Raw genomic sequence first — 17,704 nt, forward strand, 5'->3', positions numbered from 1 at the left:
ACAATTATTGTCAGGAATTCATGTAAAAGAAAATTACTACCTTTTGTGCTAAGAACGAGTAAAAAAAAAGTGAATTCTTTTATAGGCACATTCTTCCCATTCCACGCCTGTTTGCTATGCGTTGAGGTTAATTTAGAATAATAAAAGAAATGCTTCATTTAATTATGCGGTCACAAGACAATGTCATGCTTACACAATTTTTAAAAAACGTGCGCTCAATTCAAAATTAAATGTTATATATTTAAAATGACAATCATACATGTATTGCAACAAATACCATATGCATGATGTGTAAAAAAACTCGATTAATTTTAGAGACATACATATCATTTCATTTTAATTATTAATTTTCAAAAAAGATAATATTATTTTCATAAAAACAAATCTTCATCTATCGTTTCTGGGTTTCTATGACACAACAAAAAGCAACAGTGTGTGAACAATTATGCACTCATATAGTAAATTACAAAAACCTATGATTTTATATAACATGTACAATCCTTAAGAATATACATGTAAACACATGAATTGTTAGTTAAAAGCCGAACTACATGTACTTGCAAAAATTTTGCTCTCAGTATCTATAAATATAATTACTGGTATTACAACTTTAATTTTTGTTTCTGTTTTAAAAATTCATTGTGAGTATCACTTATAAAAACTCTCAGTTTGGTATGAAAACGCTTCTATCTTAATCAACAGCGATTCTCTGTTGAAGTCTGTAAATTTAATTTTTTAAGATGATACAAACGGTCCGATTTGGCTTATTTTTCTTTCTTTTGCTATGTTTATGTTTACAATGTTGATGAAAATATGACATTGAATTCTTTACAAATAAAAAACGAAACCGATTTGACCAATTGCCTTCCCACGTCCAGGTAAATATTTATATCTGTCAATCGTAACAAGGCTTGGTGGACGTAAACAGACCAACACTGGCTACAGGTTCGTCACAACCGAAATGACATCTTTATCGTGTCTGCGCAAAGGTGTAGGATTTGATAACTAGGCAATAATATTGTTTATGGTCAATTCAGACCAATGGAAACCCCACACAGAACAAGAACGAAACAGTGGCCAACCAGTGCTATGACTAGGGTAATACAAATAATATACAGTGTAGAGCGGCCAGCCATTACTATCGTACTACGTTTTCTCACGAGAGTTGTAATGCCATCATAGAGTTCTCAATGCTTGATTTACAGCATTATATATTTAACTTCAAGTCTTTGTAAAATATACATTTTACCAAATTTTTCGCATATATAAGAAATGATATGCAATGTTTAAAATGTGTTAGAATTTCAATGCTAGTTAATGATGAAATGTAGCCTTGAAAAAAAAAAGCGAAGTCGATCATTATTACTTGATAGTCAACATACTAATTAAGCAATATTAGTAAATGTATTTCAAACAGGCTTCTTTGAGGCAATCTGTCTCGTTGTTCATGCACGGTGCAAGATGAATGAACATTAGTAATTTAATCATTCAATTAAGTGACCTGAACATTCGAGGAAACAAAAAGGCATCCGTCTTGCACACGAAAAAATACACGCATCAATCTTGCACATGAAAATTACATCTACATTCATCAGCATTGCATACGGTAATTACTAAGCAATTTAATTAACCATAGTGATTCAATTGTCCAAGTACTAGTATCAAAATTAATGTCATGCAGTAGTACCTCAGCAATCATCGAACATACATGATAAGAGAGTATTGCATGTTCAGTTTTCAATTGCATGTTCAACTAATTTTCGCATTCAAAATCTTAGAGTCCTTTTGTGGATTTAATGGTTTATATTGAAATAAATATCACTAATATTATATATACTTATTACTGTTTCTAGTATTTTCTGATATATTACAAAACATTTTTCAGGCGTCGTCTCAAAAGAAAGACAACTCTTTATAAAATGAATATAAATAATTGAATTACCGTATGCAATGCTTTATTTTGCTTGATAATTGAATTTTCAACCGCCAAGTATGATATACTCAGTAGTCGGAGACATCGAAATTTATATTTTCAACGAAACTCTGTGTTATAATTTATACAAATTTTATTGACAAATTCAATGGAATTAGGCAAATTGTACAACCTGTATAATCCCTTTACAAAATACAGTCGGGTAGTGGAAATATTTTAACTCAAGATATTATCATGGAATATACATGCATTGTTATTGATTTACAGAGTAATATTTGAATAAAAAATTAAGCAGAATTCTGTATTCTCACGAATGTTTTTTAAAAAGTAGGAAAAACACATTGTTGAACATACATGTTATTTCATGCGGATGCAAAACTAAAATTGTAATAAAGTTAGAATTTGATTTGAAAGAGTTTCAGACAAACATTGAACTAAGAAAGACACCGAAAGCTTCTTAACTTAAAATTTTGTCTACAAAACGTATAATTTAAATAAAAAACCCCAATGGTATCTTATCATAGATATAAATATTTGTAGTAGGTCATTTTTTTTTTAGTGAGATTGTGTAATAAAAGTGTAAATTGAGGAATCCATGTTGTTTTTTTCCTTCGAGATTGTTTGGACTGACTTACTGATACTAACTATACTGTGAATAACGGCCTTTAATGATAAACCAAATAGCTTTGAAAACATATTTTTACATGCTGATTCCAAGTTCATTTGTATAACCTACCATTTCAGGGACAATTTTATACATATGAAGGACAACAACCTTCCGAATAATTATTAATACAGCATACCTCTCAGGAAATGATATTTCGTACATCATTTTATTCCTAAAAATATTTCTAGGAAACGATCGGAGAACAGCATACTTTTTTTATTCAATGATAATTACTTTCACATATCTAACCTTATGCAATCTGCACTGTGGAACTTTTGCCAGAATCTAAACTCTTTAAAAGCCAAGGCTTTTACAGCGAATTACAGAATACCGGTAGAGTTTTCAATAGCTTGCTAGATTGATCAATAGGGTATTCAATTTGGTCAGCAAGGTATCACATTAGGTTTAAATCTAGGTCATGTGATTACTCAGGTATGACAGCAATAGAGTGAGTTAATCTGGTTAACATTTGCACGTTTTGGGCCTTTTTGTTTCTCTCTGTTATCCTACATTACTGCTATAAAAGTCTGAACTAATTAAGCAGTCAGCACAAAAAACCTATTAGTGCTGTAAGATGCACCAGGAATCAGGGAACCAAAATGTTTAATGATTTTTTGCAGGGAAAAATATCTCCTTTTTAAAGTTATTCTTTTCTCTTTTGTTTGTTTCTTCAGAACTGCCTTTTGAATTACATTTTTTGTAAAACAAAATTCAAATTACTCCAAGCAGAATTGATGCTCTATAGAGTCCAGTGCTGTCCAGGTGAACATTCTGTTTAAAAGTCTATGAATAGAATAGCTAACAATAGGAGAGAGTGTTCTAGAGGTTTTCTTTGTGTAAAATGAATGGGTTGAGTGCAAAATAACAATCTACACTTGAGTAACCACAGGACCTAGATTTAAACCTGACTAGATGATACCCCGCGCAATCGCTGGATTTAACACTTTACACATTATTATCATATAATGCTTAATATGTAGAACCATATTTTTGTTCCTTTTAGTATTTTATCTTTGTCCCATTTTTCTTTAAAATTGAAATAAAAAAACCAAACTGCATTGCAGATTTAGAGGAACGAACGCGGATAAAAAATCAGAACTTCAGATAAAAGACTGTTTTTAAAAAACAATCGGGGGGGGGGGGGGGGGCATCCCTAATAATAATTAAACATTTACGTAGAATACAATAATCTTTTCAACAAATTTATGTCTAAGGTTTTCCTAACCAAGGTTTACATCTGTCGTGATATAAAAAAGTATAAAATTAAATTAAAACACGTTAGGTTATGCATTATTATCCATTTGCATACATATTATTAGCCAAACTTGTCAGGTCTAAAGTACCTGGCCGACATGTTAACTCGCCCTATATATAGGGCCATGATGTCAATTAGTCAACCCGTTTCTGGGCAACCTGTTCTGGAAAGTTCTTTTCATTAATACTAAAATCGCATTAATTGTTCCATTTTATTTATTAACTTTTGTGTTAATAGAAGTCCGATCCAAGGTATTTGCCCGCGATGCATGATGAACCCGTCCTACACTTTTCGTCAATTAGTCCATTCGCGTTCTTGGTTACCCCGTTCTGGAAAGTTCTCAAGCGAATGGGTATCAAAACTAAAATCGCCCACTAAAGAAACGAATTGACTCATTTTATTTATTCAACGTTTGTCAAATCTTAACTTTAATGTATTCTCTAAATAGGCTCACAGTAAATATATTCACTCTTTACGTTGTCATTCAATAATATTTCATTGCAATTATATATTTTGATGCAAACTATCCCTGACTTGGATCCGCCAAAGCGTGTCCACCACCTTACTCTCATTTTTGCTATTTCGGGCTTGTTTATCGAAAATGAAAGTAGGTTTTTGATTAATTTCACAATAATAACTTATCAGTTAAAATTCAATTATACCTTACGGACAGCATCACGCATGTGTTGAAATACCAAAGGTGTAAGCAAGTACTCTGGTGCAGGCGTTTTATAGTTTATTTGCAAAATGCCTTAATTTATAAGTATAGATGTGATACCTTGCTGACCAAATTGAATACCCTATTGAGCAAGGGGGCTGGCGTAGTATACAACTTTAATTTCAATCCTAATTTCCTTACTTTTCATATCAATTTTTTACATCCTCCAAAAAAGTGGGGGGCCAACTCCATGTTAAGTCTATTTTTTATATGTAAAATTAGTTGCTGCAAGAAAAAGTGGGGGGGCCAGGCCCCCCCCCCCCTGGCCCCCCCTGATGCTACGTGCCTGAGGAAAGCAGCTTAGACTAAAAACCAAAGGCTTGCAAAATTGAAAATTGGAATAATTGAATAGAAGCACACATTTCAATAAGCAAATGGTATTTTTCATTCGGATAATAATGATGCATTTATCCCTCATCGTTTTGCAATTAGTTGTCAGAGTTATATAAAATGTGTGTCCGAAAAACTGTAAATGATTTATTCTGAACAATATCAAACACAAAGGCATTTTATAGCAAACTGCAGCATAAAAATTAGTCCATTAACATTATATAGACAGTAGCAGGGCCCAGCGAAAAATAACCCCAAGACCACTTTTAATTATTTCTTTTATAAACTAAATAAAATATGGAAAATCAATGTTTTCCCTATACAACGCCAAAAAAAAAAAAACCAAAAAAAAAACCGCATTGTGCTAAAAGAATGAGATATGTTTCTTAATGTTCATTGGTTACAAAAGCACAAGCTGCTCATTTCCCGCCGGAGGCAAAATGTTGTATAACGCGCACTCGTGGCCATGACAGTTTGGTCCGTTTATTTCATTTTTGATTGTTTTTGTTTTGTTTGCTTAATTAATCTATTTACCAAATAAAATCTAAAAACTCATTAATCGAAAACCGTTTTTAATCATTGCAAGTATATTAAATAGAATTGTGACACCTAAGAAATTAGTCATGGATTTGGTACACGCCCTAATCTGTCCGACTGACCGTGATCACCATGCGAACGAATATACCGGAAGTCACAATTGTTTGAATAGTTGTGGAGGGAATGGTATATTGGAAACAATGGACAGACGTGAAAGGTATCATATATTGTTATTTAATTGCATATAGCTTATTAAGTATTTACTCATTATACTGTTCATGTATTTGTTTGAAAAAAATACAGTTGTTTTTAAAAACACAAGGTTTGACAAGAGTTGACCTAATTTTGCATAGCGTTCCCATCATGTGCAATTGATGTATGTATATCAAAACGTTGTAATTACCCCTCATGATTAATCAGGTCAACATTTGTGAACATGTGAACATAAAACTAGGGCACGCAATATTATGCTATTTATGTCTTCAAATGATTTCGTAAATCAATTGTAAATATCCTGAAATGTTTTACGGCGACATTAACGTGTGTTTTGCCTCGATCTTTGTATAGATAATTTATGGATGTAAAATCTTTGTTAGAATCATCTAATTGGATAATATGAATTAACAAAAAACCAGTAAATTTTTAAACTTTCTTTATTTAATTTGTTCAAATTAATCTTATAATTGAAAAAAAATTAACCACATATTTAAACATGTAATTATGACTTCAAATCTGACTGATGTTCTCTCATCATATGCAAACGATCAAAAACACATACCAAAATGCTTTAAAAAGATACCGTTTCGATCTTGTTTGAACATATTTTATTGCATTAACATATACAAAAGGTTCGAACACAAGTTCTTACAACTAACGAGGTTCCTACCAAGTATAACAATTTACAACTGTATAGTTGTTTAGAATGAAAAGTACATAGAACTGGATATTACTAAAGTGAATAAATTATTTCAAAAACAGTTCTGTTTGAATGAATTTGGTCTAGGCAGTAAGACCGTTCCGATCGTGACCCATTTACATAAATTATTAATAACAAAATAAATTTACATGCAAGTCTCTGCATTCGGTCATTTACATTTATTCTCCGTAATGTCAGTTATTTTTTTTTATAACTCATTTAAATTCTTTTTAAAAGACATTTTATTGCTAAATAAAAACAGGAAGAAAAAACTGAAACAAAAAGGATAATATTGTTAGTTTTCTCTCGTGTCGTAAGTGTAGAGGCATTCACTTGCATAAGTATATGCTCCATGGTTCCTTGATGTTAACATTACTTGATTTGTACATGTACTTTAATTATCAGACAGATTAATGGTATTCATTGAACCACTTCTGACGTGGACAGTTTTTCAAAATGAAATGTAAATGCCTCGGTCTAAAGATTCAACTCAGCAAACGTTTAGATACTTCAATTACTTTTTAGTACAAAATAGGAAAATATTTGTTAAAAATGTTTCTGGTCAAAACACGTGTACTATGAATCTTCATTTAAAACTACATTTCATAAAAAATAAAAAAAAAATTTAATACGTAATTCACCGATTTTTTTCATTAAGGATATTTTCAATTATATAAAAAGTGAAAGATTGTAATACATATTTTAAACGTTGATTCCAACATTTATTAGCCCCCTACTAATTCTTGTTAGAACTAAAATGTTATGCAAAGTGTACATTTCTATTAATAGTAAAACTATCATATTATCATTTTACCGCGTCTTCAAATGTATCTTTTATTAATGTTTTTCTCACTACTACTTTACACAAATGTGCTAGTGGAATGTCAGTTAGGGCTCATGTGCACGCATAAGGTGGTCTTTTTAAATAAGTGATTATAATGTTTGCATTTCCATGATTAATAGCTCATGATTTTAAGCCATAAATCTAATTAAAATCTTTAACTGGTTCGCCCAATGGCTGTATATTGTCAGCCCCTACCAAAATAAAATATCGTAAATGTATGCATTTTTTATGAGTCATTTGTTTCATAGGACTGGATTCTGCATTGAAAGAGGTAAGTTGCCGACAAGAAATGTATCAAGGAAAAAGAATTCGTAAATACTTAGGTGGAGAATGGGATATTTTACACGAAAAATTTTGTATACGTGGAAAGATTTGTTACATTTATATCTTATGTTGACCAGTGGAATTTTGGGTGTACGGTTGTATAATTCGTATGTTTATAGATGATAACCGGAAAATGTTGCTGACAACAAAGTCATTCACGTTTGACACAAACTATTTAACAATTGTGTTGTTGTTATTCATCTTGAGTTCATTCCCCTATCTCCATCTGAATTCCAACACGTGCTAATATATGTGTGTAGAACTTGCGAAACGATCCAAAAACTATGTATTTACAGGGTACAAGATCGAACCCAAAGCAATAAATGACACAAAAGAGACAGATGGATATATGAGGTTGAAAGAAAAAATGATTATGTAAGTAAATCTGAATTATGACAAACAGGTAAGCAGCGCCTTCCTCTTTAATCAATTTGATCGATGATAATTTAAAAACAACAGAAGATAACCAGAACGTTCACACCTGCTGATTAAGTCTTTCTTTCGATTCAGACGATGAACCATGTTTTTCCATGCACTCACCACTTCGGTTTTGTTTGCTGCTGTAATCCTCGCCAGGGAGCTCGGTTGGATGAAATGGGATGCCTTTGACGAGCTGGATCAACAATTCCAAAGCGTTACAGGAGAAAACTGCAGATCAAAGCGACTAGAAGATCTTCTAATGCCAGAAAATGTGGTCACGCAAATACCTCTGTACAATAAACTGCAGACCAGTATATTTTACAAGAATCGGACCAATCTCGTTCACTTGCACAATATGGCTCTGAACAGAGCGTTCTTCTTCGGATACATCCATCAAAGACTGAACACTTCCGACACCTTCAAACTTCTGCCAAACGTTCACTATTTACACTTGTCCGTTTCAGCTGACTTGAATGCGAACCCAACAGTCATAAATGGTAGTGCTTTGTATTTTGATAACGATTGCTATTATCCCAACTGGCTTATTAACTACAACATAAATAAGACAATCCCGTTGTTTGCACCCCGGGCTTGGAGATGGGACGATACATTCGATATGGATAACCATCTGAGGGAACCCACTCTGGACACGGCTTTCGTGTTGGATGCTGGCAGTGGATTCAACAAAAACTACACCGTAAAAAGCTTTCGCATGAACCCTTGGTACAACTTCTGGCTACCCGACAACCAACCGATATACGACTCTACTCACAAATTCACGTGGGGCGTGCATTTAAAGTTTACCAACAGTTCGGGAGTGTTCAGACAGAAAACGTTTGAGGAGTACAATTTTTTCGGTCCCAATAACCCTGGAATGCATGACACCGAGGAGAAACTCCCCGTGCGCTTTACGAGACCTTACTTTGACTGTGGACGGTCAAACAAGTGGGTGGTGTCTGCGGTGTCCCCAATCACCGACTTCATGCCGAGGTATAGCAACTGGACCCACTTAAGACGACCAAGGTGAGAAAAAGTTTACAGCTATGATAACAAGTTGTAATAATTTATTTGAAATCATTCAATCAATATCATGTTATATGAGCATCAAATACATATATAACTTCCATCAGACAAAGTACACAGACACCGCAACCTATAACTTCTTTTGATTCCAAAACTACATTTCTACTACTACTACATGTACTTCTTCTGCAACTAACTACTACTACTTCTTCTGCTACTACTACTACTACTTTTTCAGCTACTACTACTACTACTAACTACTACTACTACTTCTTCTGCTACTACTAATATTTCTACTACTACTACTACTATTACTTCTTCTGCTACTACTACTACTACTTCTTCTGCTACTACTACTACTAACTACTACTACTACTATTACTACTACTACTAACTACTACTACTACTATTACTTCTTCTGCTACTACTACTACTACTACTTCTTCTGCCACTACTACTACTAACTACTACTACTACTATTACTACTACTACTAACTACTACTACTTCTTCAGCTACTACTACTACTAACTACTTTTTCAGCTACTACTACTACTACTACTTCTAACTACTACTACTTCTTGTGCTACTACTACTACTTCTTCTTCTGCTACTACTACTACTACTTCTGCTACTACTTATAACGGTATTGTATTTATATTTCCTTTCCGATTAAAAGATCCAATACTTAATCATGTCATGATGAATTGTATACACTATTCGGTAAGTTAAGTGAAAGAAAAAATAAGTTACCCTTAGAATCTGCTTTGGCGACATCGGATCAACTTAAGTTAATCATTCCAAAAATGTGACAATGACTTGCTTGCCGTTTAATAAGCAGAACACTAGTCTCATTACAAAGGAGAGCAGCGCCAATTGGTTATAATTTTTATACGAAAACATTGCTTGTATAAATTAAGATAGAAATTTCACTCAAGGGAAAAACAAATGCATGTATATATTAAACACATGTATATATCAAATTATCACAAGAACACACATTTTTAAATAATATATTAACAATTATAATAGAATACAAATAAAATAATAAATTATTTACATAATAAGTAAACAATTAACAAGAACTGGAAACCAAATAAAAAAATATTAAGCGCTATCCTTAAATAAAATAAAATATAATGGGTTTTTAAAGGTTTGCGACGCATTTCAGGATTACACATTTTTTGTTAACTTTGTTACAAAGCTCTAACTCTTGCATGCCACAGTTATGTATTTTTAGAATGAATGAACTATATACTAAAAATGTCAACAATGTTCATTATAAAAAGAAAACCGATTTAAACTTTCTAATTTTGGATTATAAAATTTCTAGAGTCAAATCGGATGCGACATTTTGGTTAATATTTCTACTTTTTCTTTGCTTGTTCCAGTTTTTATACAATTTTTCAGCCTAAATGGACATTTATAATGCAATTATGTAAATATAGCATAAATATAGTTGTTTTTTAACATTGTTCATTATAAAGCACATATTTGTATCTAAACAGCACAAGGTTGTTGTGCCAACACATGCAATATTGTACCAAACCTTTTAAATCAAAACACCGTTTCATATACAGGTAGTCAAAACGATAAACGATTCACTTCGTGTTGTAAATTAGACATCGACATGGGTTCATTTGAAATAAAGAGTTCTGCATATATAGTTTTTCCTGCAAAAACTATATTTGTTAGCGAGCGATATTCTGCGTACTTATTAGTACACTGTAACTACACATTCGACAATTGATTTCAAGGTAATGATATTTCGCAGTTTTTTTGTGTGAAGGTTTATTGGAGTAGCTGTGATGGACACAGACTTCGAAAGAATCGACTTCAATCCGTGCGATGCAGGGGACGGGAATCCGGGACCGAGTTACCTGGCTGGCACCCACAGGTGTAAGAAACACTCGGGGGTAGGTTTATACAAGCGTTATCGAAAAAACCCACCACACCATCCTAATGTAATTGCTTCTTTATGAAAAGATAATATATTCCTAGTAAATGTATAAAACAATGCATGACATGTATACTAGATTTTTAAAAAAGTACGATTTCTTTCAATATTTGCCCAAAATTTTTAAAGTTGTTTAAATCTCATGAAAACGCAGATATACCATCTTGAACACGCCTGTGTATGAAATACAAAGCTATAAACTTTTATCCCGTTTTCAAAATTCAAAAAGACTTCTACATATTGTTAAATATCTAAGACGTGGTCATTTCTTGATATTTAGGTATTTCTTTTTGTAAATGAACATACGTTACATTTCATTTTTTTGTGATATTTTAAAAAGCCACTTTTAAACAATGCAAAAACATTCTGACCGAAACTGTACAAATTATAATATATGTAATTCAATTCAGCAGAGAACTTGAGTTTAAGATGTCAGTTGTTAAAAGGATAGCACTGCAAATGCAATGCGCAAACTGTTGAATACAAAAGTAACTAAAGCCATTTTAACTGGTTAAAGTTTTAATATATCAATTTTTATAGGGCATTTTAATTTTTAAAAAATGTTTCGCCATCTGGTCGCCAAATGCCATCAGGAGGGAATGACATAATTATGGTTTTTAAAGTGCATGTGTTTCATTGTTTCCACATTTTATTTATCCATTATCTTCAAATAAACGCTTTCTGTATACCTTAATTTCAATTATAAATGCAAATGAATTGCAGGAAATTACGTAATGTAAACAGGCGTTAATCATTATTCATTCAAAACATTTTTGGGTTAATCACTTCCCTTGTTTTTATTCACATGAAGAGTGAGTTTCTTAATTTATACACACCATCTTGTTTTACTAATGCAACAATGTAAACGACATGTTAAAATAAGATTTTTAAATAAAATTTGCGTTAAATTGTGAGAACAAAATTTTTTCTGCGCTGAGCAGTCTGACGATGAATCTAAACATAATGGCATAATATCCTCACATTTATATACTACAATAACACGGAATGATATACATGTAAAAACGGTGGATTTAATTTTTTACGATTAACATTGATACTTGTAAACTAGGAGAGAATAGCCCATTGTTTTGAAAATTTACATTTTGTAATTATCTGCATATTATTTTTTTTTTTCAATTTAAGGCCCAATTAATTTTAATTTTTTTTTTATGATATTCTTTAATTTCAATAGCATTAATTCAATAATTTCAACATCAAAATCGCACGTTGAAACGATAAAACGATGACTTATTTGCATATGTTAAGAGCAACCATGAATGTAAATATGAATTACAATTGCAAAGAAATATTTGGTACGTAAATCTAATAAAATTACAACAAAACTCGAGTGCACTTTAAATGGAATTCAAGCCAATAACATACTTAACAAATCCAACACTGACAACAAGTCTAGAAATGTAATCTAATTCGTATTCATAAGGTTACCTTTCTTTTGGTAGTTATGAGGCCAAAGTATTCTCTTAAACATGTTATATCCACCTACCTAATGTAAAATGTTAATCCTTTTATTACAGATAGAGAGAGAGAGAGAGAGAGAGAGAGAGAGAGAGAGAGAGAGAGAGAGAATCTATATTAAATTAAAATATAAATGTACATCAGAGCATACTATTTATTTTTCAGTGTAAGCATCTGAGAGAGAGAGAGAGAGAGAGAGAGAAGAGAGAGAGAGAGAGAGAGAGAGAGAGAGAGAGAGAGAGAGAGAGAATCTGTATTAAGTTAAAATATAAACGTACATAAGAGCAGACTCTTTTTTTTTCAGTGTAAGCATCTGAGAGAGAGAGAGAGAGAGAGAGAGAGAGAGAGAGAGAGAGAGAGAGAGAAAGAGAGAGAGAGAGAGAGAGAGAGAGAGAGAGAGAGAGAGAGAGAGAGAATCTGTATTAAGTTAAAACATAAACGTACATAAGAGCAGACCCTTTTTTTTCAGTGTAAGCATCTGAGTGGTTTTGGGTTCAGGCGAGGTGGCTACCGCTGTAAATGCCGATGGGGTCATCGTTATCCAAACGACATAGAACAGCCTTACTGGGGATACAATATCGAACAGTCCACCTTAACTGAATATAGGAAAGGTTTCAACTGTCCAGCCGTAGATTGTATGTATAAGTAACACGAACCTAGAATTTTCGCATTTCTTAAGGTTCAACGGTATCTTTAGAAATAGTTTCTCTGATTATAGATAATTTGAGACACTTTTTCGCTTTGTAGATATGCATGTTTTACCGGTGATTAGTCAAGTATCTAGCGTCTCTGTTGAATTCTTTGAAGAAGAATACAACACAGGAGTCTTTCAATCTCGATCACTGAAATCCGTGAACATTATAAAATCTCCAAGAGGTTTTGAAGAAAGGACAAACCCTAACCGCAAGAAGAGGTCCCTATACGGTAGACCTTTGTTTGACCCTTCGGCTTATGAAAGAGTTCTAAGAATTTACCGCCAGAAAACCAGTGTGACAAAATCAAACTGCAAGAAACTTTCTCCATCTTCTCTCATTCTTCCTGGGGACGTTGGGTATGGTGTGGACTCTCAGTTCAAGTATCAGGCTAGCACCGCCCTCAGACTGGCCCATTTCCTGTCCGCTTTTCTTCAGAATATGGAAGACATGGATTCGTTTGGACACATTAAAGGAGGAGGTCGTCTGCATCAAGAACATTTGTTTGGAGAAGTATTAGCCAACGTTATGGCCGATTTCAAAATATTGTCTAGTGGTATATTCTATGAACCGTACACTTTTCGAAATCCTAATGAAACAGTTCGTGAATTATTTGGACCCTATGCTTACAGAAAGAACGGAGGTTTTTATGCTCTTGACTCGGCAGGACTTGATAGGCATTACACACTTGAGCTGTGGTACCGAGAGATGAAATATCGGTGGAATACGAACACAGAATTCCTAAAAACCTTCAATATCCGGTCAATGATGCGTTCGGATATAAACGGATCAAGTAGTGTCCGACACGAACATTTTCCTGTGACCTACAGAGCTCCAACCATTGAGCAAGGTCTGTGGATGCCGCCTGTGTTCAAATGTGATGACCGTGTGGATACTTGGGTCATGACATATGTAGTGCCATTCTTTCGGGGAATCAAAATATCTCGAAAAGTTCAGTTCTCGTACGTATTGATCAAAGTTCATTTATTTGACTTACATTCATATTTCATGTCCAGTCATTGTTATTATATAATTACTTTCTCCAGCTTATCTTTTTTTTAAAGAGGGGTAGTAACAATTGATGTGCCACTCGATCTCCTGGAGATAAATCCTTGTCCCCAACCTTTCCATGTTCAGAATGCTTTCAAAAACACTGCCCGGTGCCATACAGAATCTACAACTGTGAGTACGAACACTCCCTTCTACAGTTTATCAAGAACACTTTTTTAAAAGTTTTAAAAAGAAAGAAACATAAGCAAGAGAAAAGCTGTCATTGTGACAGCAAACCGGGTTGTCCTGTGTGTGAACAGTATTCATTATTCATCTTCAACCCTGAATTGATTAGCAATACCTATCAAGAGAAATGGGGTACTCTATATGCAGTATTTTGCAAAAAATGACAAAGTTCAAGAGCTTTTTTTTTCCGCAAAATTGATCAAAATTCAATTAAAATATACATCTCCGAAATGTGTGCATTAGATCTGCAAACCAAAATTTCCCTATCTTGAAAAATGTAGGAGAAGTTATTCGTAACATATTCGGAACCCATATGCAATATTATGCCAAAAAGGGGTTTAAGCTGATATTTTTGTATAAGTTATTATAAATCAAAATTGAAGTAATGTGCACATCTCTGATATGATTGATCTTCGAACCAAAGACTTTCTATCTTAAAACTGTAAGAGTTGTCCGTACAATAGGGATACCCTTTTGGCAGCTGCCTTTTTTACCATTTCAGTAAGCTATTTTTTCCTTCGAAAAACCCGGTTTAAAAATGCGAACGCGACCACCCCCCCCCCCCCCCCAAAAAAAAAAGTAAAAAAAGAAAAACACTAAAAATTACCGGAGAACAAAAAACACAACAAATTAAAACAAAATTAAACAAAATATGTTTGCTACTATAGCAAAAGGTGAATATAAAGATTATACATACATGTACATTTCCAGTGTCGCCGGATTAAGGGGTTCCGGTTTTCTCGGACAGCGTATGGCTGTGACTGTAAACAAGGCTACGAGTATATATTCAAAGACAATAAGAGATGGATTGCTGGGGCGCTGATAGAGCTGGAATATCAGAAGAAACTAAGAGGGCTATTCAGCAGGTATGTAACCCGATGTACAAACTTTCCAAAGAGCACTTCCAAATGACTCAGTCCCATATAAATACAACTAGCTACTAGTATATGAAACTAGTTTCAAACATTCATGTTTACTTTTTGTTATTATTTACTAATAACATGTACAAATGGTAATATGACCTATGCTTTCAGGCGAGTATTATTATTCTATTGAAATAAAAGTATAATTTAAAAACATAATTATTACAATCGTCAAAAATCTTTCAATAGCAAATCAAGTTAACTGGTTGATTTTGATAAAACAGTACAACATGCGGTGGTTTTAAGGTTGAGATGGAGCCAACATTTAATAAATTTCCGTCATCAGTCAACCAAATCATTTTTTAAATGTAAATAATTATTTAAACAACACTTATTAAAGCTGCTTGGTCCGATTTATTTGTTATAACAATATCAAATTTTTTTTCATACAAACTATTTATCTTAGAAAGTTATGGACTTTCTCCTATTTACACCAGCAGAATCAGTCTCCTTTCAAAGTTAGAAATATTAAAAGTAAATAAAAATAATTTCTTTTAGGGCAAACGAAAAAACAAACAAAAATGCATCACGGGAATGTTTAGAAAAAGAAACCGTTTGGTTTCGTCCCCCGAATGATTGGGGTCATTTAACCCGCATGCTATGCATCGATTGTAAAGAAAGCAAACTTCAGAAATATTAGCAAATAAAACGTGCACATGTTTATTTGTAATTTGTCTGATCATTACGACCTTTATTCAAAGCGATGACAAAGTCGTAATACAACCATACCCGCCTCGTCGTCAGGGGTGAAATTTAACATGGGGCGAAATAACGCGGTACCCTTTTTTGTCGTTTGTTTTGTCAGCAAATTTTGTACGTATTTTTCTTTATTGAAATTTGGCTTAATTGACTGGGAAAACTACTGCAATGTCTAAAATTATACATATACTTAGCATAACCATCGTTTAAAAGCGTGCATAAAACTTGATATAAAATCGGACCAAGCATCTTTTAAAACAATCTAAAAAAATATAACATTATATCTGCATACTAGTTTTTTGTGAATATATATTGTACCTGTAATTTTTCCGTTCACATGACCTTCATTTTAATACAGCGATTGTTTTATAAAATCATTCACTAGAACACATCATTTCACTATGTAAGCTAAATTTTATGGTAAGCAAACAATATTTTCTTGGTCAGAGAGTAATGACTTTCGATAGGAAGGATACAGTCATGTAAATAACTTCATTACAATATGTTTAACGACTGTTCCTTATCTAAATTTTTTTTCAAAATTAGTTATTTTATAATTTTCTTTACGAATGCCAAGGGTTTTATCTGAAGCTAACATACAAATATGTTTTATCATATTTGTCCACGAAGATTTTGAAATCCTTTTCTATATATTTAATCTGTATTTCCTCTTTAAACAGTTAATTTTACATATTAAATTTTAATGATTGAAGTATTAATTTTTAATACAGGTTGAAATGTGAATTTCCATACTGAATTTTCGAAAATAAAAATATATAAAAGGTCTTTGAGGCAACTATACGCTTCAATAATATTCTAATTCGAAATTATATCTTTTCAGATACGACTCGCTGAAATGCAGAATTTCTAGTGATTCCAAGATATCGTATAGTTCTGTGATTGTTTTCGCTAACTTATTTATTGTATGTGCATTTCGTTATTTATGAGGACATACTTATAATCTGTATTATATTTAAATTTTAAATATATATCAAATATGGTCACACTTGTACATTGCACAGTTCTAGCTATTATAATAGTAAATTGAAGTATTTATGGTTGTATGTCATGTAATACCGGTATATTATTTATCTTTATATTCATTTGCTACACTTTTTATATTTTTAGAATTAATAATTTATAGTTTTTATAGTATTTTTATAATTAATAAATATCTTGCTTTCACTGAAATATATCTTTAGCTAGTTTTGTTTATGCACAGTTTTGTAAAAAGGGTTTTTTGGGTTGTCCAACTTTGTTCCTTATTGTAAATTTTTATTTTTTAAGATGAAAAATCATAATAGTTAATATTTCATGAATATTTTTATTTACACGTCCGTGCACAATGTTGTAAAAATTGTTAACTTGTTTAAATAGATTTCTTAATAGTAAAATTTACCAAAGTATGTATATTGAAACTACATTTAAACACAACAAGCACATATCTGTGTATACATTGAATCTCAACACGTGAACAAGTACTATTTATTGCAGAATTATAACGCCAACGTTCAAAGCGAGCTAACTAGCCCGTCTATATCGTCTTGTTACGTTAACTGAGACAACTTGTAACCTTTCGCCTAGCTATCAGTTTGCAACACAAATGTTTAGTATTACAATAATTGTTTATTACCCTAGAAATACCCCAGTATATGGGAATAGACGGTAGCTATCAGTTAGCAACACAACTGTTTAGTACTACAATAAATGTTTATTACCCTAGTAATACCCCAGTATATGGGAATAGACGGTAACT

General features: G+C 32.5%; 1 protein-coding gene across 1 annotated transcript; it reads left to right on the forward strand.

The window, feature by feature from the left end:
- Positions 1-5,517: 5,517 nt before the first annotated feature.
- On the forward strand, positions 5,518-17,160 carry LOC128186719 (uncharacterized). Its single transcript, XM_052856580.1, has 9 exons — positions 5,518-5,657; positions 7,821-7,899; positions 8,035-8,967; positions 10,755-10,881; positions 12,868-13,033; positions 13,146-14,052; positions 14,155-14,272; positions 15,038-15,192; positions 16,790-17,160. Exons 3-9 carry the CDS (start codon positions 8,045-8,047, stop codon positions 16,893-16,895), a joined length of 2,502 nt encoding a protein of 833 aa, XP_052712540.1. The 5' UTR covers positions 5,518-5,657; positions 7,821-7,899; positions 8,035-8,044; the 3' UTR covers positions 16,896-17,160.
- The last annotated feature ends 544 nt before the right edge of the window (positions 17,161-17,704 follow it).

The sequence above is a fragment of the Crassostrea angulata genome, chromosome 6, assembly GCF_025612915.1.
Source record: "Crassostrea angulata isolate pt1a10 chromosome 6, ASM2561291v2, whole genome shotgun sequence".
In the NCBI taxonomy this organism is placed as follows: domain Eukaryota; kingdom Metazoa; phylum Mollusca; class Bivalvia; order Ostreida; family Ostreidae; genus Magallana; species Magallana angulata.